Here is a 24,481-nt window from a genome sequence, read left to right as displayed (position 1 = left end):
CATACACCAAATACGGTAGGCCCATTGTTTTCAGTATCCGATTAACTGATAAAATCATGAATAATGAGGATTTTGTAGATTTTGTTTTAAACACATAGTGTTTGAGAAATAGATGAATCAACAAAAACTTAAAAATTGTCCAACGAAGTTTGCAAATGTGTAGTCATGGTCAGATAAAACCTGCCAGACAGACATGAATCAGTATCATATAGCTGATCTATTGCATGTAGTATCTGAGAAAATGATCAAATAAAAACACGGAGTGCACTCGCTGAAATGTCTCACCTGTTATCATTGAATTCATGTTAAACGCCTGTTTAAGATTTTATTACAAGTATCGTATAAACTTAACATTACCAATGTTCTATGAAAATGAGGTCCTGCATGGTCAGATGAACAATGCCAGACAGACACGTTCACCTTACAATCATTCCAAACACAAACTATATTTGTCCTATCGCTAATAGTATACCTGAATAACATATCAAACCATACAATCTTAACATTGACCAATGAACAATGAAAGCGATATATCAATGGCATATTAATCCTACAAGACAGACATGTGTACCTTCCAATCATTCCATACGACAAATATAGTTGACCTTTTGCTTAAAGTATCTGATAAAGTGACAAAATTTATCATTGACCAATTAACCATCATAATGAGGTCGAGTTCGAAGGAAACATGCCAGATGGACATATACACCTTACAATTATTCCATATACTAAATATAGTGGCACTATTGCTTATAATATATCTGAGAAAAAGACCACACAAACCTAGCATGAGTCTAATGTCCCATAAAAAAGAGTTCATGGTTAGATAAAACCTGCCAGTCTGGTATTTACACTGTACAGTCATTCCATACACAAAATTAGGTTGACCTATTGCTTATAGTATCTGAGATACAGACTACACTATATATAATTTTAACTTGATCACTGGAATGAGGTCGAGGTCATGTGAATAAACTCATAATAGATTTCAGGACTAAATTTTATATATACGCCAGACGCGCGTTTCGTCTACAAAAGACTCATCAGTGACGCTCGAATCCAAAAAAGTTGAAAAAGCCAAATAAAGTACGAAGTTGAAGAGCATTGAGATCCAAAATTCCTAAAAGTGTTGCCAAATACAGCTAAGGTAATCTATGCCTGAGGTAGAAAAGCCTTAGTATTTCTAAAAATTCAATATTTAGTAAACAGTTAATTATTAAATATAACAATATCAATGATAATTCATGTCAGCACAAAAAGTGCCGACTACTGGGCTTGTGATACCCTCGGGGAAATAAATCTCCACCAGCATGTGAACCCTACTTGACAGACATGAAGATGTTGCAAGAAACCTGCATACATGAACCAAATCAGAAATATGAAAATAATCTGTCACTGCAATGGAAATACATGTATAACTCCCCTCAGGGATTCATAAACATTTTCATCATTTCAACCATGTTGACTTATTTGAACATTGAAGATTTTGTTTTGCAAAAATCATTATCATTTAAAGGCAATTCCACTGTAAAATGTCATTGGACAATTACTGCTAAGTTGACGTCTTTACATCAACTCCATTAGATGTTAAATGTGAACTGATTGATATCAATAAGATACATAATTAGGTCTTTCCACTTTTCTGTGGAAAGACCTATTGTTTTTCTTCTGATTATTTTTTTTTTCTTCCGCCAAATTTTGTTCTTGCGATAAACATTTGTTTCTCAATATGTCGCTTAGATATTTGGTATATGATATCGAACAGTTTATGCGCTTTTGAAATTTACCCTGCGTAACCGAATACTTTTCTTTGTAGGAGCTATATCCCCAAACACTGTTTTTCTTGTGTCCACGACTCCTTCGCAACTGTAAAAGATTACGACAAATTTATTTTATAAAATTGCTCGTTATATCCTTCGCATGATTGTCCAATTTCGACCAAAGCAATATGAATGCTCCATATGAGAGTTATTTCCCCTTTTGTGTTTGAAATTTTGAAATGTATTTTAAACTGGAGCACCATAAGTGATAGAGACCTAGGATCTTTTGATTTGAGGTCCTTGGTCCAAAAAAATAAAAATTAGGTCAAGGACAAAGGTCAAGGTCATATTATAATTTTTGAATTAGGCTTATTTCCACTCAATTCCAGAAACCGTATAAGATATCGACAATTTATTTTGACTAAATTGTTAGTTGCGACATGTCGTAACTTAATAATTTTAGTTGAAAGGGTGCGTAGACAATGCATGGGAGTTTTTGCCCCTATCATATCTAAAATTATGTGTAAAGTGATATAACTTATTAACCATACATATTAGAGACCTAGGGTCTTTTGATTTGAGATCCTCAGTTTGTGACATTGAAATTGAGGTCAAGGTCATAGGTTAATTTGACGTTCTAGATTTTGACCTTTGCTTTAAATTCATATCTATACATCATAAAGCCATATGAACTGACATTTTAGACTGATTTTTGATATTTTAATATCAAAATAGATATTAACTGGTGGAAAGACCTTTAATTGTTCTCTGAACAATTGGTTTTTAATTTAATATTAATTGTTAAACTTTGAACTAGCTCTCAGTAACTGAGTACCAAAACACAATACTGTGTGTGTGTGTTACCACAGATCCACAAGCCATGGATACCAATATGTCTATACATGTAGTGACTATAGAGTTTTTATTAAAGGGGCTGGCCTAAAATAAAATTAGAGGAGAAGATACATACTAAAGAAAAGGATAATATCACATATGTTTTATTACAATATATTTTAACAATGTTTTGTCAAATACACGTACAGCAAGGTTTTTGGTAAAATAATGCAATAATAAGAAAAGTGGATTTGATCTCATAAAAACACAAATGCAAGGAAAAATGTTCATGGAAAAGAGTGATTTAGTACAACCATTTGCTCATCTGCAAACAAATAACTGTATGCAGATGAATAAGATATATATTATTTTAAATATAAAACAATCAGATATTCTTAAAAAAACCTGCACCACTTTCTTTAACCTGTTAATGTAACATTAAAACATAGTACATTTTCTAGCTCATAACTAAAGCTAAGCCGATTTGTTCTTTCCTTGCTTATTTTTTATTTCAATTCAGGGGCGGATCCAAACAGTTTTAAAAGGGGGGTTTCCAACTATATGTTTACTTTCAAATGCATTGATCGTCCTCAAAAAAGGGGGGTTCCATCCCCCGGAACATTCTCTCCCCTGGATCCGCCACTGCCATTTGCAATCAAATTTCAACACCCCTTTAAAAAAATACATACACAATTATACATGAAGTGTTAGCTTATACATATACATGATGATGTAAACTTAATCAAGTCAATGTTTTTTAAAACATTTTACAATTATTTTTTCACCTGATAATAAATAAATCCTCTCTAATGCAGAAAATATGTTGTATTACTGGCCTGGACAAGGCATGATTTCATATTTATAATCATTTTTAAAATATTAAATTTGTAAGACTTGTACAAATTTCATTAAAAAAGTAAGATAAAAAGTCTTATAAATTCACTACTTGTGATTAAAAAAAACCCCAAAATATCTTTGTCTTACATTGTCTGGTGAAGTAGTCTCCCTTAAAAGCTTAGTTCTTTTCTCATATCATCAGAATCTTACCTGACATATGTTTTTGGAGATTAAATGACAAAGATACATGTTTTGAAAACGCTGAACTGTATTTTTTATGTGTTCAGAATAATTGTCTTACTGTATTACATAATGTGCTTAATTTAAAAATACAAATGTTTTGATATAAATGTCAAAGCATGATAAAAAGTAACAATTTGATTTGATATCACATGTTTAAATATAAATTAAGGTTAAAGTTTATTATAATACAGTTAATTTGTTAGACCTTGAAGAACATTACATAGTTAGCACCATTACATAATGCCTTTTTATACATATATATGTTATCAATTTATACATTCAGGATTGTTTATCACAGGCACTTGTCTCTGAATTTTGTTTTACCTAAATACTTCATATATTTTCAAAATAGATGGGTAAAGTTTTTCTCAGTGACAACAGCCTGTGTTGTTTATGGAGCCCATAAAGATTTACATGTACCAATCAAAAATAATGTGAATGAACAATTTAACCAAACAGTACCTTACTGACAAAATAATTTCATGCCAGATTTCAATAAAAAATGTCCAAAAAAAATTCTGATGTTTTTCATAGTTTTTATATATTGAAAACATTTTTAACACTTTTATTTCCATGATACATAATACATTGCACTTGCAACCAAGCAGGGAATTTGTTTTTATTTGGCAAGACAAGAAATCAAAACTATTTTTCAGGGGTCTGTCTAAAGTTAAGTCCAGGCATGTGTTAAGATCCCCTACCATGTAAATTAATGCAGACAATATTTAGTGTGTTGTCTAAATACAGTTTTTTACTAAATATATAGTGTGCATAAATTATGCATTTCAATGTAGAAGCAAACAATTAAGTTTGATTAGACATGAATAAAATCAACAATTATATCAACTCATAAGTTTATAAAATCATCTGCTTTAAAGAAAAAGTATGCAATGACATAATTTATAATAGTATAACATTTACACTTTGACATACGCTGAATTTCGTTGTTGTTCGTTTACCACAATGGTCGATACTGTAATTGTACTATTTTCAAGTGTTTCTTTTTTATATTATATAAATCAAATACAAATGGAAGCCTTTACTAACTTATATTTGGTATTTCAACTCATGAATCATAATTAAACATAACATGAAAAAAAGAATTCATTTGACCCGATTATGAATTTGTGAAAAATTTGTAATTGACATATATATGCATTAATGTGGCAATTATATTAATTGTTACAGTTTAAAAAAAAATCAAACAATCCCACCACCCCGTTTGGATAAATCTTTAACTTTTCTGTGTTATAAACAATTTGCAGTTAAACAAGCACATTTAAAAAATAAACTACATGTAATCAAGGAGGAAGACCTGTTAATTACATTAAGAGGACTATCATTGACGATGATTGTCTCCAATCAAAGAAGGAATAGGAAAAACAAAATTACATCTTAGACATAATTAATGGAATACATGTCCCAGTATTTTATCAATGATTCCAAAATTAGTCATGTTTAAATAATTGTTAGTTACTGTATTGTTTTACCATGATTACATGTATACATGGTACAAATGTATATGATTGTATATATGAACAAAAGAAAGATGTATCCCTGCATCAGCTTTAGACATAGTAGTACATGTACATGTTATATTCATGATGAATATTAGAACCCGATATTTCCAATACTTTATTATCTATATAATGTACAAATTTTAGGTGGGCATAACAATAAATGAAATTATAAAACGTAATCACGATTATTAATCTTACCATGAGATGCTTAAACACAGGGTTGATAAAGACATATAAAATGGAAAAACCTGTTGAATTAAAAACATGAGAAGGATTTGCATTAACATGATTGCATCTAAATTTTTAAATGAATTCTGGAATGCACATACATTGATTGCATTCCTGGTCTGATTAAAATGAACTACATTGCAGATTGCTTCTCATCAAAAGAAGTATCTTAAAAATAAAAGCTTCCTAGTGATAGCAAAATTATGAAAAACTTATTAATGATTTCAAATATCAAAATCAGATAAAAAAATTTAATTACAGCATCCTGACTGTTGAGCTTTTGATTTTTTACGCAAGTCTACAGAATTACCATGCGATGGTTTCATTTCTACAAATTCCTCAAGTTGTCTTATCCTTCGTATTGCAGCTTTAAATGCTTCCTCTACATTTGTTGAATCTTTGGCACTTGTTTCAAAATATGGAGTTTGTCCATTGTTCGCACACCATTCCTTCCCGTCACTTTCTGGAATGCAACGATTGTCAACATCAACTTTATTTGCCAGAATTACGAAAGGAAAATTATTCCCGTCTTCAATGTCAGCATAGTATAAAAACTCTTTCTTCCACATAGATAAATTTCTAAAACTCTGCATGTCGTCTACAGCAAATGTCAACAAACAACAATCAGCTCCTCTATAAAATGGCGTTCGTAAACTTTTAAATCGTTCCTGGCCTGCTGTGTCCCAAATCTGCATTGTGTAGTGCTCTCCATCAGCTTCCACATCTTTATTAAGGAATTCAACACCTATCGTGTGGAAAGACTGAGCATCAAACTTGTTGCTGACAAATCTATTCATTAAGGAACTTTTACCCACACCTCCATCTCCTAGTAGGACAACCTTTAACAGCTTGGATTTACCAGACATTTTATAAACCTACAACAGAAAGGTAATTTGACTGATTAAATTATTACTATATATAGGTGAAATAGCATGCCAACAAAACAAGATTCTACTACAGTATTAGGGGCTCATTCACAAAATATTCTGTAGAATCAATAATCATAGGGTAAATAAGGGGCCGGGATATAATCATAGGGTAAATAAAGGGCAGAAATATAATCATATTTACCACTACCACAAAGGTTCGTGTATGCAAACTCCATTCTCAATTTTAATCATACCTTAAACTTGAATTACTGTGAAAGTACTTTAATTCGTGGGTATCAATTTTCGTGGTTTGAGCAATATTTACATGTTCGTGGGTTTTTAAATTCGTGGATTTTAGTTTTCTAAAAAAAAATAAAATTGAAAAATTGAAGCCTTTAGAAACGAGGGTTACAAATAGTCTAGATTAAAGGAAATTGCAAAGTAAACATTAACCCGTGTAAATCGTAGTGATAACACTAATTAACCTATGATAAAGTGATCAACAGATTAAAGACCATCAAAGGTGTTAATTAGGCCATTAACATGTCACCTAAATTAAAAGAAAACAGTAACATAAACAAATGCTAGGAATTGCCAAATAATTCTTAGCAAAATCAAGACCAGCATAATTTTTTTTATTTCTTATATGTACGAGAACTATGAGGATATAAAATGAACACTTTATCATACTAGCATATCAATACCGGAAATCTGACTTTCATTGATCAAAAACAAAAGTTGTACATTTTAGGTTATTAAAGATTAAATGGGTATAATCCTGCATGCGGTTGTAGTTCTGTGACTGCTATTAAACTTTAATGGGATCTTTCCAGGTCTTGATTTAGACAATGGTTATTTTATTTCGTTGGACACTTAAATTCGTGGATAAAGTCATCCACAAAAACCACGAAAATTGGTACCCCACGAATAAAAGTACTTTCACAGTATTCTATTGTTTCAATTGCCTTTATTGTCCGATTTACAAGCGGTAATTAGATGAAAGTTAAAAATTAAGGACATGGTTTTGCGATATAGACACAAGAAAAATACCATCCTCAAAATAATTATAGCGTTGCAGAAATTATTATAGCATTTCGGTACTGCAACGCTAGAACGGCCTGGCGAGAACACTGGAGCCTTGGCTGTGAAACTTATTAATGAAAATACATGTATATATATTAGGCATGCTTCCAAATCATTATCTTTCCTTCAAAGTGTTTGGTGTTAGAAGAGTTATTAATCTGTCACTTCTGTGCCTTTGTTAGGCATAACATCTTGGTCAGAACGTTGTGCAAGGGGGAGAATTTTCTGATATGGAAAATATCCTTATGACCATGAAGGCTGCTTAGATAAATGTATCAAATGATAAAATGAATATATTTCTATAGGCAGGGTTGGATTATGAACATATCAGTATTAAAAAAAGACATTGCGTAAAATGTCAAACAGGCACTATGACTTTTCAAATAATTGGTTGTCAAACCCTTTTCATAAAGGGAAAATGAAAGGGGAATACATAAAATTTACTCAATACATTGTAAGTGGTTACCCTATTTAGAAAACGCATTCCCTACATACATGTACTATGCATATTTTATTGGAACCACCCTTATTACTTCATCAGTGAGAATTTAGAAAATAAAGATAATACAACATGTATAATCACATGTCCATGATTCTATAAGTGTCTTCTAACAACACATTTCCATGATTAAACAAACTCACCTTTAAATTACTAACTATATTCAATGCTTAATATTGGTGTTCTTATATAACCTGAAAAATAAGAAAACATTAATAAATATATGAACTAAATGTACATGTACATTTATATGCTACAACTTACATAGTTCTTTAGTACATGTAGAACAGTGAAATTTATCAAATTATATAAAACTATAGAAATAAATATTAAAATGGAAGCTAGAGGACAATGTCATCATGGTCATGGCTCGTACAATTATTAAAGTTACATAGAAATTTGAATACATGCAGTGTCTCCCCAGTATCTTCAAATGGAATACTAAACAGGCTATTATTTGAACTTGGAATTATTTTTAATTATGGAATTTGCATAATTTCTTGTGTTTAAATTTTTTGATAAATGCCATGTTTATTTAGTATTATGATCTTTAGAGCGGTTAATAACACTTTCCATACAATATATTTTGGTTAGATAGTGTTGTGTGCGGCACAGTACATTCTACTAAAAATTTACTATTTTCTTTGTAATAGAAATTGTTGTGCGCAGCACAGAACATTTCAGTACAGAATAAACATGGAATTTATTAAAAATTTCAATAACAAGAAATCAAGCAAATTCCATAATTAAAAATAATTCCAAGTTCAAATAATGGCCTGTTACTATTACTGTTTCTCTAAAATTGACTCATGCACTTGTCAAAGTGAGAACCATGAATCTATTATAAAATCTATTTAGTGCTTTAATGATGCTGAGACTACAATGTACATATAAGTTTGGAAGTAACTATACCTGATGCATTATGATGCCTCTGATTTTTAAAAAAAACAGAATCCTTTTTGAAAATTTAAACAGTAAACTAGACAAACAAAAATTATCCCTCAACATGGAATGATAAATAAATACAGGATAAATAGTACTTATATGAACTTATCATTACATAATTTATGAGTGATGTAACATTTCTTTCATTTACTTTAAACCCTAGAGAATAAATACTCATGTTTTAGTTATTTCTTGCATGTCTAAGAAATGACACTTATGGAATGTATGGAAACAATAAACATTAACACCTATTATTAGGTCAATCAATATATACATGTACATGTAATTATTATAGAAAATTACAAATGAATTATAAAAGAACAAATAACAGGCTATTATTTGAACTTGGAATTATTTTTAATAATGGAATTCGCATAATTTCTTGTGTTTAATTTTTTTTATATATTCCATGTTTATTTTGTATTATGATCTTTTGAGCGGTTAATAACACTTTCCATACAATGTATTTTGGTTAGATAGTGTTGTGCGCGGCACAGTACATTCTATTGAAAATATACTATTTTCTTTGTAACAGGAAGTGTTGTGCGCAGCACAGAACATTTCAGTACATAATAAACATGGAATTTATTAAAAATTCAATAACAAGAAATCAAGCAAATTCCATAGTTAAAAATAATTCCAAGTTCAAATAATAGACTGTTAAATGTCATTACATGTATATCATGTATATAATCATGATAGTACATGTACATTGTAATACATGTATGTATAAAACTAAATATAAATGTTCTTATATTGTTTTAGTGCTAATTATAAAGCTGAGCCTAATGGTTTTAATTAATTCAGAACTGTAAATATTCAGAATGTATAGCAATGAATGTTTTTCATAAATTAATGCCTAAATGCTACATGCATCACAGAACCAGCTTTGCAATAATGTAAAATATTTTTAGTAGTGAATTTCTAATTGACAAATTTTTTGCAATCACAGTAATTTTATCTCCAGTTTTTCCAAGTTATCTGTGATTCGTAAATATAATAATAAACATGATAAATGCATGTATTAAATTCTAAATTTATAGTACACTTTACTCTTGTAACATGTGTTAATATGTCAGTCAGGGGTACTACTTAAGGGCTGTAACTACCTAAATTTTCATGGATATTAACCCCAAACTAAATCAAAGCCTTCCCTTCGTTATATGGAACCTTGTGGTACAATGTCAGAGAGATCCATACATAAGTTGTTGTCCCAAAACTACATCAATGCTTGTTTTTGACCCCTTTTTGACCCTTAATTCCTAGACTGTTTGCCCCATAACCCTTAAAATATATCCCAACCTTCTAATTTATGGTATGAACATTGTGGTACAATATCAGAGCAATTGAAATACTTATTCACAATTTATTGTCCTGAAACAAGATAAATGCTTGTTTTTGGACCCTAATTTCTAAACCGTTTGGACCATAACCCCCAAAATCAGTCCCAATCTTTCTTTTGTGGTTAAAAACATTCTGTTACTTGTATAAGTAGTACCCCTGACTGACACAGTTGACTTAGAATTTCACATAAACATAAAATTGAGAATGGAAATGGGGAATGTGTCAATGAGTCAACACCCTGACCATATACATGTACTACATGTAGTAGACAACAGCCGAAGGCCACCAATGGGTCTTCAATGAGAAACTCCCGCAGCTGAAGTGTCCTTCAGCTAACATACATTTGTACATTGTACATGTAATATACATGAACTGTAAATTTAGAAATTAGGTCAACAGGCACTAAAGTCTTATTTCTAATGAAATAAACCCACATGTATATCATGTATATATAATACAAACATTATATTCTACAAGCGTAATTTTTCAGAGAAAAGTGACCACAGTTCTGACTATTCAATTATTAGAGGGTCAGACTATCGGACTGTCAAATAAAAGATTGTCCGACTGTTGGACTATACATTGTGTAGATGCAGAACTGTTGAATTATAAGACTGTCAGATTTAACCTTGATTGAATAATTAGTCTTTGATTAGTCTTGTAAAATGTGCATGATTGTATAAATATGATAAACATGATAAACATGATAAAGGAGCTTCTTTTATCATGTTTATCATATTTATACAATCATGCGCAAGACTAAGGAGGTCTTTTAATGAATCACTAAATTCAGTTATTAACACTTCTGTACAGTACAATTGTACACTTGTATATCATGTGCCAAATCTAGAAGTCTGACATGTATGATGAGAAAGCAAAAGTTAGCCAACCGACCCTGATTCTTTTCTAACAGACCTGGGAACAGAACATGTATATCTAATGGGAAATGAATCTCATTGGAGTCTTAGTATAAAATTAATAAAATCTCAAACTTCACAAGACTTTTAGAGATTTATTCAATTTGGAAATGTCTGACTGAAAAATGTGCAAACTGCGTGAGATGAAATAAATTGACTAACTAATCATTTACTAATGTTCTGTGTATGTATACATTTCAGGTATAGTCATCCTTATTAATTAAAGATATTAATCTAGGAAGATGTTGACTCTCATTTATGACTAACAGCTGAAAAACAGTGAATTGATCACATAATTCTTAAGTTCAACAAATACATGTACAAGTTTTATATATTTTGTCATATATAAAATAAACTATGATTAGATGTGAAGTGTTTCATAATAGTTTGTGAAATCGGGAATGACATCAGTGCCTTTTTTTCCCTCGTTTGCATTCTGTACCCTTCTGATCGATGAAGTGTTCTGTGATCATGGTGATGAAATGAATGTGATTATGACAACTTTGAAGTGACATATTACAAGTTAGATGCACAGTGACTGGCATCACGTATTAATTCGTACTTCCGGTTCCGGTTGGGGAACATGCTTTTTTTTTATCATAAGCAAACTATGATTTAAAAACAATTACTAAACATAAAAGGACAAAGGTCAGGGAATAGTTCCAAGTGCACATTTTGTGCCATATTTATATTATATCCATCACAACAGAGAATTATAGCCGTTGTATCTGTTATCTTCATTTTTTTAAACAGAAACCTGTCACGTCGCTGTAAAACTAACAATAACATGGCGTCTATTTTTGACGATCTACCTAAAATTGCCGTTGAAAGCGTTACTAAATCCAACCTTTGGATGCCCGACACTGAATTTATTAAGTATAAGTTGTCTGATCAACCAAAACCACCAACAGGCATTGCTATCAAGGCACCTTTTGAGAAACTAGATCATGACTTGTACAGGCCAGCTGCGCGTATGGTAGCATTCCGAGTTGAATCAAAAGATCGGTTTCTGCTTTGGATAAAAACTTTTGCGTTTAGATACCACTCCCAATTTGGGGCTTTGGACAATTATACCTGCAAATGGACTGACAAAGAAAATACAAAAGAGGGCATAATTGGAGAAATATTTATACAACTTTTTAAGGGCACTGAAGATGAAATAAATATTGACTCAAACAAATTGCTTACATTTCATTTATATCCAACAACCTTTCTCATAACAGTTCAAGGGACACATTATTTATCATGGGCAAAAACAGAGTTCCAATATCTTCAATCAATACTAGACAATCATTTTAAATTAGACAATACAGTTACAAATTGTGAACACAATAGTCTTCTTGATTCATCAAATACAGAGTATAATGACTTCATAAATCATTTGGACAAAAGTGAGACAAAACCAATGAAAATATCAACCCCTAGAATTGTTACACCAAAAGCACATGCTTCTGTGATAAATAAACAATCTGCAGAAAATATCCTTGCATCATTGCAACTATTAGAAAGCAAAGTATGTGAGGGTGTCAAACACCTGTGCAGGCTTAAAAGATGACAACCCGATAGATAACAATAGCTACGATAACAAAATATCAGAACTTAATCAAAATCTGAATGACCTAAAAGAAAATCAACAAAAATTAGAAAAAGAGCTTCATGGTCTTGTTTTATCGTCTAGTCAAACAAAGAAACAATATGTAAGTACAGCAGTCCTTGAAAAGAAATTTGTAGACTTTCAAAAGTCAATCTTGACAAAAATAAATTTGCAAACAAATGAAGCTACATTTAAGGAAAATTCTGAATTAAAGAAAGCGTTGACAGATTTGGAGTTGTCCAACTCAAAATTGAAAACACAAAATGAGGCTCTTGAGGACAAAAACCAGTTCTTAACAGTCAGGGGACTTACTGAAATAAGTGAAGTTTTGTCACAAATTGTGATTTTGTAGTTTTACCAAAATTTTAAACACATAGGTTTTAATAATATCTTTTCATTTATAAAATAGGAAAAAATGAACTTTTTTCTTCTTTTATGTAGCAAGGTTTATGCCTTTGATGCTATCATTTATCTGCAAATTCTATTTTAGTTGAAAAAATGCTATAATAATGGCTTTACATAATAAACTCATACTTTCTTAACAGATTTTTCCCAGCAGTGGGAGTATTTTTCCTGTAAAGTTCAAGGTTTCATCTTTCAGATTATGTAATAAAATTCTACTGTTCGCGATAAAAATTTCACTGTTTGGGGGTGTTGAAATTAGTGGGGGTTATTAAAATAATGATACTTAAATAAGTGATTTTGGGGAAGGAAATTGAGGAATGATACTTAAACAAGTGATTTTTATGTCATTATCCTAGATTCAGTACAAGGTCATCACCTGAAATGACCTGGTCATCCTAGACAACACAGATGTTGGTTCTGATAAGTTTAGAAACATAATTAGTCCCTGGATCATTAGTATTCTATATTTAAAGCCATAATAAAATTCAATCACTTCTTCTAGTGATTAATTTGTACTACTTAAATAGGTGATTATTAAAGAAAGACAACTCTTACTTCCAATCTGAATGGAAATAATGTTACTTAAATCAGTGATTTAGAAAATCACTCATTTAAGTAAGTCCCCTGACTGTTAAAGAAGAAAATATCTGATCTTGAAAAGCAACAACATGAGATACATGCACATGCAGCTGAAATGCAATATGAGGCAAACGTTAGTACACAGAACAGATTTACCGAGCTAACTTCACTAAATGATGATATGACAGTTACACCTATAAGTGAAAAAAACAGAGAACAACAATATATTAAGAAAAATGATGAAAACAGCATTTCTAAAGAAAAACCACATTTTCTAGATTTAGAAATAATTATAGACTCTCATGGAAATGGTCTATTGGCTTCAAAACTTTACAGAAATGTTCAATCCAAAATCAAGGTTCTTGGACCAGGAAAGAAGAATATAAAAGGTGCAGGGGAGGCTATTCTTCAAACAACAAATAAAGACACCAGACATATAGTGTTAGGTGTAGGAAGCAATGACTTGAGTATTAAAACAACTACTTTATGTGTTAATGAGATGAAAACCCTTATAGATGACACAAAAAACAGCCATACTCACTCCAAGATACATGTTTTACCAACGTTTGATCATGTGAAACAGTCCCATTTCAACAGAAAAGCTAAAGAATTCAATGAGGAAATACAGAAATATTGTGAAAATCAATCAGATGTTGAATTCATTTTAAACAATGACATAATTGGTACTAATACATCTATTTTTCAAGACGATGGAATTCACTTTAACCAATTAGGCAAAAAATACCTTGTCAGGATATTGAAAACGCATTTAAACCCAGTATTTGGACTCAAACCTTATAATGAATATAAGACTTCTAATTCAACAAACAAAACACCAAACAGAAACTACAGACACATGAGACAGAACCACTCCTACGGTCGACAAAACAACGACAATCAGTCTTACCGGCAAAACTACATGTATAATGAGAACCAAAATCCCTATGACTATTATAGTCAACAATATCATAACGCTAACAATGGGAGATCCAACCAAAGTGAGATGAACCAGCTTCTCAGTAGACTTATTGAACTTGCACGATAATTCAATAATAAATCTTTAGAGAGAAAAAAGCCATAGAGTACAGTACATTTAGTTATACTTAAATTATGGCCAATTGGAATTATAAGCATTTATTCTAGTTGTTATTATTTTATTTTTGTACAAAAATCACAATAGTATGTTTTGTTTTATTTAAGTTGCTTGAAAATGTCATTAATAACATATACATGTATATTGTATTATACACTTTTAAAAGTATATGGTTACAACTTACTATATATAGTATAGGCAGTATTACACGCATATTGCTAACAATGTTTACTTAGTATTATACATGAAACTAGCAAATATTTCAAGAAACAAAAAATTCTACCCTTGTTCCATGTTTGAGTCTCATTTTGGTGTTTCAAGTAAAAGTAAAAGAAACTTATGAATTTATATATAATTTTGATAACTGAAAGAAAAGAAAAATATACATTACACACATCAATGATTTTACAAAAAGATATGTCCCTGCATATATATATATATATATGTTTTATTAACCAAAAAATCTTTAAAGTAATAATAATTGAGTTATTTCCCTTTCCCCATGTCCTTTGTAAATAGATAGATTTTTGACTTGCTATATGAATATTGCCTATTGGAATATTCATGGTTTAAATGAAGATAAATTTCAGGATGATTTGTTTATTGAAAATGTTTGTAAATATGACATAGTATGTTTTGCAGAAACAATGTCGAGAGAGTCTCCAGGAAATCTTCCAGGTTTTACATCTCCCTATATAGTTAAGCCTATTAAGGCAAAAAAAAAGGGGGAGACCATCAGGTGGCATGCTTATATTTATAAAAGCCAAATTTAAAAATGTTATTTCTGAAATAAAACAGAACAACTTCTCAATATGGTTGAAAATAGATGGAACTTTTCTCAATTTGGAGAAAAACATTTTTCTTTGTTTTACCTACATGAAACCATATATTAATAAGGATATTTCTGAACTGACATTCACAAAATTGGAAAATGATATTTCTTTTTTCCTATCAAAAGGTGAGGTGATTTTAAGTGGTGATTTTAACGCACGCACAGGAGGGTTAAATGATTTTATTCAAAATGATGGTGTTAATGACAGTTTTACAGACTGTCCAGTACCGGAAGATTATACACCTGATTTACCCTTAGAAAGAAATCAATTAGATCAAAAACAATTTACATGGGAATTTACTTGTGAATATCTGTAAGTCCTCTCAAATGAGAATTGTGAATGGAAGATTCCTTGGTGACTCACTTGGCTACTTCACATTTTATAATAGTAATGGTAAGAGCACAGTAGATTATATGTTGACATCACAGAATTTATTTTATACCATCAATAACTTTATGGTAAAACCACCTACTGATCTATCAGATCATTGTTTAATAGCATTGAATATTTTTAATTTTAAAAATTCTAAAGAAATAGATAAGGAAGAACTATGGTCCCTTCCTGGTAAATTTAAATGGGCGGATCAAAGTAAGGACATTTATATTGATGCTTTATTAGAAGAAAAGAGTATAGAAGACATTCTATCTTTAAACAAACTAATTGATGATAATAATTTTAATGATATTGACTTCTTAGTGAACAAAACTAATGAAATCTATTTAGAAGCTGCAAAAAAATCAGTTTCTTTTAAAGCAAATTTAAAAAAATCCATAATGCAAAGACACACAAAAAAAGCAAAACCTAAAAAAGTATGGATGTCAAATGATTGCTTACTCCTTAGAAGAGAAGTGCGTTCCCTTGGAAATAGATTAGCTAAAGCCCCTAATAATAATGCATTAAGATTAACTTATTGCAACTGTAAAAGAGAGTACAATAAATTGAAAAATAAATTAAAAAAGGATTTTTTTCATTCCTTGATAAAACAAATAAATGAGATAAACCCAAAGAACACCAAAGAATTTTGGGGAAGCATTAATAAATAAAAAAAAAAGAATAATAACTGTGAGCCTGCTATTTCTGCCAAAGAATGGGAGATTCATTATAAAAATTTACTTGCTTCAAGTAATAATGATAAGACTGATACAAATCAAAATATAGAGAACAAAAATCAAAACTTTTCTAATACATCCCTTAATGTCCCTATTACATGTAAAGAAATCAAAGACTGCATTAAGAAGCTAAAAAAGGGAAAATCTGGAGGTCCTGATTTAATAATTAATGAATTTCTAAAGGTGGGGTCAAACACACTAGTTTTACTTTTAACAAAACTTTTTAATAAGATACTTAACTCAGAAAAATTCCCAAAAATTTGGAACATTTCTCTATTGACATCAATTTATAAATCTGGTGACCCATCTGATTGTGGGAACTATAGAGGTATAAGCATTACAAGCTGTCTTGGTAAAGTCTTTACATCCATTTTACAAAAACGACTTAGTGATTTTCTTGAAACACATAATTTATTATCTTCAAATCAAGGTGGTTTTAGAAAAAATTACAGAACTGTAGATCATGTCTTTATCTTAAAAACAATAATAAACAAATATTTGTTTAAATGTAAAAAGAAACTATATGTGTGTTTTGTAGATTTTAAAAAGGCTTTCGACAGTGTCTGGAGATCAGCTCTGTTCTTAAAATTACAAAATAAAGGAATACAAGGCAAATTTTATAATATACTGCATGACATGTACTCTAATACCTTATATTCATGTAAATATCAAAATATGTTTACCAAGCCTTTTCTTGCTAATCAGGGTGTCAAACAAGGTGACAGTTTAAGTCCAACTTTATTTAATATATTTGTTGATGACATAGGAAAATACTTAGAAACAAACTTAACTAGTGCAGTTAATTTAAATGGTCAAAAAGTGAATCATTTATTGTATGCAGATGATTTATTGTTGATATCAGAATCTGCAGATGGTCTCCAGAACCCTCTTGATTCTTTACAAAAATATAGTACTGAATGGAAACTGGACGTGAACCTTAAGAAAACAAAAATTATAATTTTCTCTAAAATTAAAGTAAATAAAGAAAACTTTTACTTTTATTACAGCTCTAATGCAATTGAAATTGTTGATTGTTATAAATACTTAGGAGTTGATTTTCATAGCTCTGGAAAATTTATACAGGCAGTGTCAAGCCTCTCAGATAAAGCTAAAAAAGCATATTTTGCATTGAAGTCAAAACTACCATATAGTGAAAATTTGTCTGTTAAGACTTGGCTCCAGCTTTTTAATTCAATGATAACTCCTATTTTAACTTATGGATCAGAAGTATGGATATCAGAATTCAAACCAAATTTTGAAGCATTAGACAAAAGTAAATTAGAAAAAACACAAAACTCCATATTTAAAAACATACTTGGGGTTCATGGAAAGTCTTCCAATCTAGCAGTGCGGTGTGAATTGGGCACTTTACCCATTAGCATTAAATGTTATCAACTTATGTTTAAATATTATGAGCGTCTCAGTAATATTGGTGAACGGTCTGGTGGTCCGCATGAAATTCTCAAAGCTGCTTTTGAAGTGGACAAAACTCTCACAAATAAAGAAAATTCATGGTCTTATAAACTATCTGAATTAATGAAATATATTGGAATATCCTTCAACAAGCATTGTAATATTAATTTCAAACAGAAACTAGAAGATTTTTACAAAAATAAAATTATTTTTGAACTTTCTAAGATAAAAGATGGAAACTGTGGTAAACTTTTATTTTTTAGTAAAATTTATACTAAATTTAAACAACAAGAATATTTAAATTTTAATATTCCTAAATACCTTAGAAAAAAACTCACTAAATTAAGAATAAGTGCACACTCATTAGCAATAGAAACTGGGAGGTATGCAAGACCAAAAATACCATCTAATGAGAGATTTTGTAAATTTTGCACAGAAAAAATTGAAAATGAGATTCATTTCTTGATTGAATGTCCGCAATATAAAAACATTAGATCTAAATATAAAATAAATGATATTAATTCAAATAATTTGGATGAAAATTTTACCAAAATGTTAAATCCTATGTCTGAAAAGGAATTAAAATCTATTTGTATGTATATTGAAGAAGCTCTTGATTTGAGAGACCACCATACCGTTTCATCAGATAATAATCTTTTACAGTAGTTTGTGCATATACATATATATATATAAATATCTTGTATTGTGTGTTTTAAGTAAATATACGAAAATCTATAATAATACTGAAATATAAGTCTATGGTATCAATATCAGTCTATAATGTATTTGTATACATAGAATTGGCTCATGACTTGTTACATGAATCTTTATTTCATTTATATGTTGTTTTAATATTATAATTGTCTGTATTTGGATCACGCCTCTATTGTGCTCTTTCCAATAAAATATTGAATTGAATTGAATTGAATAAGTTTGAATGACATTTTCTTGCTATCATCTGTCATGTCTGTAATTATTAAGTTATTAGCGAGAACGTATTTGATGACATGTCCACTTACGTATCATGCATATTATTTATTAACATTTAACTATGACCCATCGATAAAAATCTGCTATTATTGTATTATTATTGGGTAGTGGTCAAGTCCTGTCAATACACCTAATCTCTATTCCCAGGCTAACCGGAGAATCTGTCCCGCTTGAACTATCGACGTCATACAATAACTTTTACATTGCGGAGTCAGATATTTTATATGATGATGTCAATATTTTACTGGAACCTGTGTGATGTCCAGCAATGGCGGAGGAATAGCGATAATGTGTATATATATATATATATCATGTATATACATGTTGATATGCAGACTGATGACAAGTCCATTGAAATGGCATTAAAAAGTCGGTTCAGTGCATGTGTTTAGTGTGACAGGATTGCTTTCCTTAGAACATGGGATAGATACTAAGTCAGCCATAAGCGGTTGAGCTTAGAAAGTACTTATTAATCTCAGTCGGTTTATGCGCTGTATACACCTTATCGCTATTCCCGGCTGACCCGTCCGCTTGAACTTTTGACGTCAACAACAATCACTTTTCCATTGTGGCGTCAGACATTTTGTTTTATGACGTCAAAATTTTACGGGAACCTGTGTGATTTCCAGCAATGGCGGACAAATAGCGATAAGGTGTATTGTAACACAGACAGCCAGGGTTCTAGTCCATGTAGTCCCGGCAGAGACACACTATTTTGCAAGAAGAATCATTCTCTCAGGTTACACTATCATCATATTGTGAAGTATTGTACAATTATTGCATAAACATGTTACCTAGCTGAAAATACATGTTATGTTTCCTACTGGACAATGAGATGTATACTCAAAGAGTGCTCAAAACAACTTGCACCAGGACTCTCAATAATATACCAAAAGTCAATAAATACTGGAGAACTGCCAAGAGACTGGTTAAATGCTAACATCTCGAGCGTCTTTAAAAAAGGAGACAAACATGCACCAGAAAATTATAGACCGGTATCACTAACATCTGTGCCGTGTAAAATACTTGAACATATCATCTGTAAGCACATACTTAACCATTTAGACAAACACAGGGTACTAACATCACTCAACCATGGATTCAGATCCGGATACTCGTGTGAAACACAGCTACTAGTCACATTGCACGACTTCATGAAATCACACGATGCTGGTAACCAAATTGATGTTGCTATCCTGGATTTTTCAAAAGCATTTGACACAGTGCCACACAACAAACTCCTGCACAAACTAGATGAATATGGTGTGAGAGGACCACTAAATAAATGGTTAGAAATGTTTCTAACTCAGAGAAGGATGAAGGTTGTCATTGATGGAGAGGAATCTGAAGAAGCTACAGTGGACTCAGGAGTGCCACAAGGAACCGTACTCGGCCCCCTTCTCTTCCTCTGTCATATCAATGATCTCCCAGACTCAGTAAAATCAACTGTTAGACTTTTTGCTGATGATTGTCTGCTGTACAGAAATATAAAAACACAACGGGACCACACACTGTTACAACAAGATCTGGTTAGCCTAGAAAAATGGGCCAAAGACTGGGGTATGCGCTTCAATGCAAAGAAATGTTACATCCTGAGCATTAAGAACAAAAGCCAGAAGTTCTATACCCTTGATGGACACATACTCCAACAGGTCAAACACAATCCATACCTAGGACTACAGATATCGGACGATCTGAAATGGACCACCCACATTTCAAATGTAACTAAGAAAGCAAATTCTACACTAGGCTTTCTTAGACGAAATCTAAGATTCTGCCCAAAAGACTGCAAGAAAACAGCATACATTTCATTGGTGAGATCTACGATGGAATACGGGGCAATTGTATGGGACCCTTATACATCAAACAACATCAACCAATTAGAAAGAATACAAAAAAGAGCAGCTCGATTCATCACAGGGGACTATAAATCAAGAGAAGAAGGATCGGTCACCAAAATGCTAACAGTACTGGAACTTGAAAACCTACAATCCAGAAGAACAAGCCAAAGACTGGTATTTCTGTACAAAGTGGTTGAGGGTTTGGTCCCAGCTATCAAACCTGACGAATTTTTGGTAAAAAGCAAAACCAAAAGAACAATCAAACCGACACGCTTTGTAGACTTTGAGAGCACAAACATAGTGAACAACTCAGTTAAAAATCAAAGTGCTGGATAGCACCTCTGGAAAGTTTGCAACTGTATATGTGTATTATTTCAAATAGGTTATTGACGTGTATTATTTTAAATATGTATTTAAATCACTGTTTTGATTTTTTAAACTAAACCATTGTCTCGCCAGCAATTTCCAAAAACAAAAATCACTTTTTATGCCCCATTTATGGGCATTATGTTTTCTGGTCCGTGCGTCCCTTCGTCCATCCGTCCTTCCGTCCGTTCGTCTGTCCCATTCAGGTTAAAGTTTTTGGTCAAGGTAGCTTTTGATGAAGTTGAAGTCAAATCAATTTGAAACTTAGTACACACTAGAACACACCCGTGATATCGCGGGTCTGTGACTGAATTAAAGTATATAACTATGCCTACGCCTTATTTTAGTATTGGGATTGCCATCTGATAAAGTCATGCCGATTATAAGATGCACAGTGTTCTCTGCTTTCAAAATCTGTCTGTTTGAACCCGTCGACCAGGAACTTATCAATTATTGGTAATATTAATTGAAAACAAAAGGTCCTGGAATGGAGTATTTTTTAATCAACAGCATTGTCCTATATCTATTAATTTAGTTATAAATAAAGTTGAATTCTTTGATTCGCTGTTTTATGTCATGCCCGCTAACAAATTGAAAACTGTACCTATACGCCTTATTTTAAGTCCAGATTTTTAGTACTCGTATTGTCATCTTAGAAAGTCTTACTGCATAAAATACTACAATAGGGAACAATTTGACAATGATTGAATTAAGTAGTGTCAACCCTGTGACTATGACCCGTGTACATGGCAAAATCCGAAATACACTGTTTGGTGGTGCGCCTGTCAGATGAGAAACGTACCGATAAGGTAATAGGTAACAGGTGAATATTAATTATGTGGAAGAGTGCTGTTAATTTTTAATTAATACCATTGTCCTATATTGGATATATATAAAATTGAATTCTTTGATTTGTCGTTTTTACCCCATGACGGCTGATAAATTGGACCTCGTCATTTTAGTATTATAGTTGTTCCCTATGATATAATCTTTCTAATTTTAATGCCAAATTAGAGTTTTTACTCCATTTTCACTGTCCACTGAACATAGAAAATGATAGTGCAGATGGGGCATGCGTGTACTGGGGACACATTCTTATATATCTATACTTCTAAATCTAAAGACCGTTTTTATGTTTATGTTTTATATATAAAGGTATATATACTCGATAGGGTATACTGAAAATTTCACCCCTTTACATCTAGAATGGTAAAAGTGACGCCGACAAAATTCAAACTTGACTTGTGTTTTGTGGTTGCGTATAAGTTTCATAAAATTTGGTTCAGGCAAACTAAAGTAAGAGAACAGAAATCAATTTTGGGATGTATGGACGTACGCATAAGTAAGGGACGTACATACTTACAGAAAAAAACAAGGATAAAACTCAATATGGTGGGGGCATAACAATAGTAGTATTACCTCAGGAATAAAAAAGTTTATATACACTAGATTCATACACTGTTGATCTGAGGTGCTTATACATGTCCTGTAACACATTTTAGTTGCTGCTGCGTAATTGCCATTGAGGCAATGACATTTGAGATTTTTGTTTTAAGCCATTTATTTAATCATTGCCTCTGTGGGGACACATTATTAATTATAGGTCAATCTTAAAAAATCATACTGCCCCAGGAATAAAGTGAGGATAAAAAGTTCTGGATCCGCCACTGCATTGTTAAGCACTAAGAAAGTCATTTTGCTAGTACATGGACAAATGTTATTAAATCATTTTAATAATTTCTACAGCACTAGTCTTTAGCTTGATCTCGGTCTTGATACACTGAACTATAATATTCTTAGAAGTAGTTGATGACTCAGTTGCTTTTAAATTATACGGATGCTATGATACTAATTGTCATTAAGACAATGTTTTTTCTGTTGTCAGTTTGATCCACTTGAACATGCTGAACGAGTGAAGGTCCTTATATCCACATTGGAATGTGAAACAGCTAGTACTTAACGAATTAAAAGTTTTCAAATGATTTTTGGCATCAAAACTTTCAGATCGATGTCGGTTTGACAAAAACAATGCACTTTTCTATTTATTTCTATAAGCCGGTATTTACCTTTAATCGTCCTTGGCGTGAGACATAAGCCATATAATTATCGATTATTTTATATTCTATCACCTGTGTATTGTTAAAATAAATCAAACCATTATCACTTGTCAATTATCCGACAATTTTGTCAAATATCAACTTGTTCTCACATACCGGACTCTTTCGATGCACTCGGGCTTTTACTTATTCAATAATAAACAGTTGTAAATATCGTACATAGTAAAAAATAGTGCGGGAAAATGTTCATTCATGAAATATTCATGAATGAAACGCTGTCTCGCGTAGATTTCTTTGATTTTCTCTTCAGCCAATGGCCGATCCGCAAAGTAGTGTTTGTGATACTTATTTTCAATATGAAGCTAAATTCATTCCTTTTTTATTCAAGCTGTAATCTTTTCAAAAGAGTAGCAACTCAAAGTATCCAAGAATCAGAAGTCGAACACTAGTACTACATTATCTTGGAGCAGAACATTGGGATAGTCTGTCTCACCGGAAGTTGAGGCCGACGCCTAAGGAAAGTAGCAATAGCAAGCTATAGCAAACTTTCCAACAACTCAAAGGCAATTGAAACTACAAACTGTAAAACTGAGCAATTTAAAAACTCATTCTTTGTCAAGACTGTGATCCACTGGAACCAACTGGAAGAAGAAATAGTGTGCGCCAAATCAGTTGAGAGCTTCAAAACAGCTCTACAACGCCGACAATAGGCGCTCTCTCTCCCGTCGAGTAAAAGCCAGTATTGGTACCTTCGACGTAACGATACAGATACAGATACTTTAGGCTTTATACATATGGTAGTTTGTAATTTCTTACTGTCTCCCCCTTTTTCTAAATAAAGACATGTTTCATTGTTGGTCATTGTCATGGGATGTGCTGATGCATGAGAGCATATTTTACTTTGTATTTTACACATGTTTAATGTCTTTACCTAATGTAGATAATTCAATTGCTGGCTTCTCTTAATACTATACTCTACATCTTCTCTTTCTTTGACATGGCTGTCAAAATATGACGTCAGCTGTAATTCATCATGTGATCATCATGCGGATATTACTTCCGGTTGTTGCGAAGGACGCGTAAACAAAGGCACGTGGTAGACCTTTCTTAACGTGTATAAGA

At 31.6% G+C, this 24,481-nt stretch overlaps 1 protein-coding gene across 1 annotated transcript; it reads right to left on the bottom strand.

Annotated features, from left to right (window-relative positions):
• Positions 1-5,295: 5,295 nt before the first annotated feature.
• Positions 5,296-24,390, bottom strand: LOC143041884 (ras-related protein Rab-9B-like). Its single transcript, XM_076214020.1, has 3 exons — positions 24,291-24,390; positions 8,017-8,067; positions 5,296-6,297 (listed from the first exon to the last, which is right to left on the bottom strand). The coding sequence occupies exon 3, from the start codon at positions 6,286-6,288 to the stop codon at positions 5,674-5,676; it is 615 nt and encodes a 204-aa protein (XP_076070135.1). The 5' UTR covers positions 6,289-6,297; positions 8,017-8,067; positions 24,291-24,390; the 3' UTR covers positions 5,296-5,673.
• Positions 24,391-24,481: the final 91 nt, after the last annotated feature.

The sequence above is a fragment of the Mytilus galloprovincialis genome, chromosome 8, assembly GCF_965363235.1.
Source record: "Mytilus galloprovincialis chromosome 8, xbMytGall1.hap1.1, whole genome shotgun sequence".
Taxonomy (NCBI): Eukaryota; Metazoa; Mollusca; class Bivalvia; order Mytilida; family Mytilidae; genus Mytilus; species Mytilus galloprovincialis.
The sequence above is the reverse complement of the archived record's forward strand: the minus strand, read 5'-3'. Positions and strand labels throughout refer to the sequence as shown.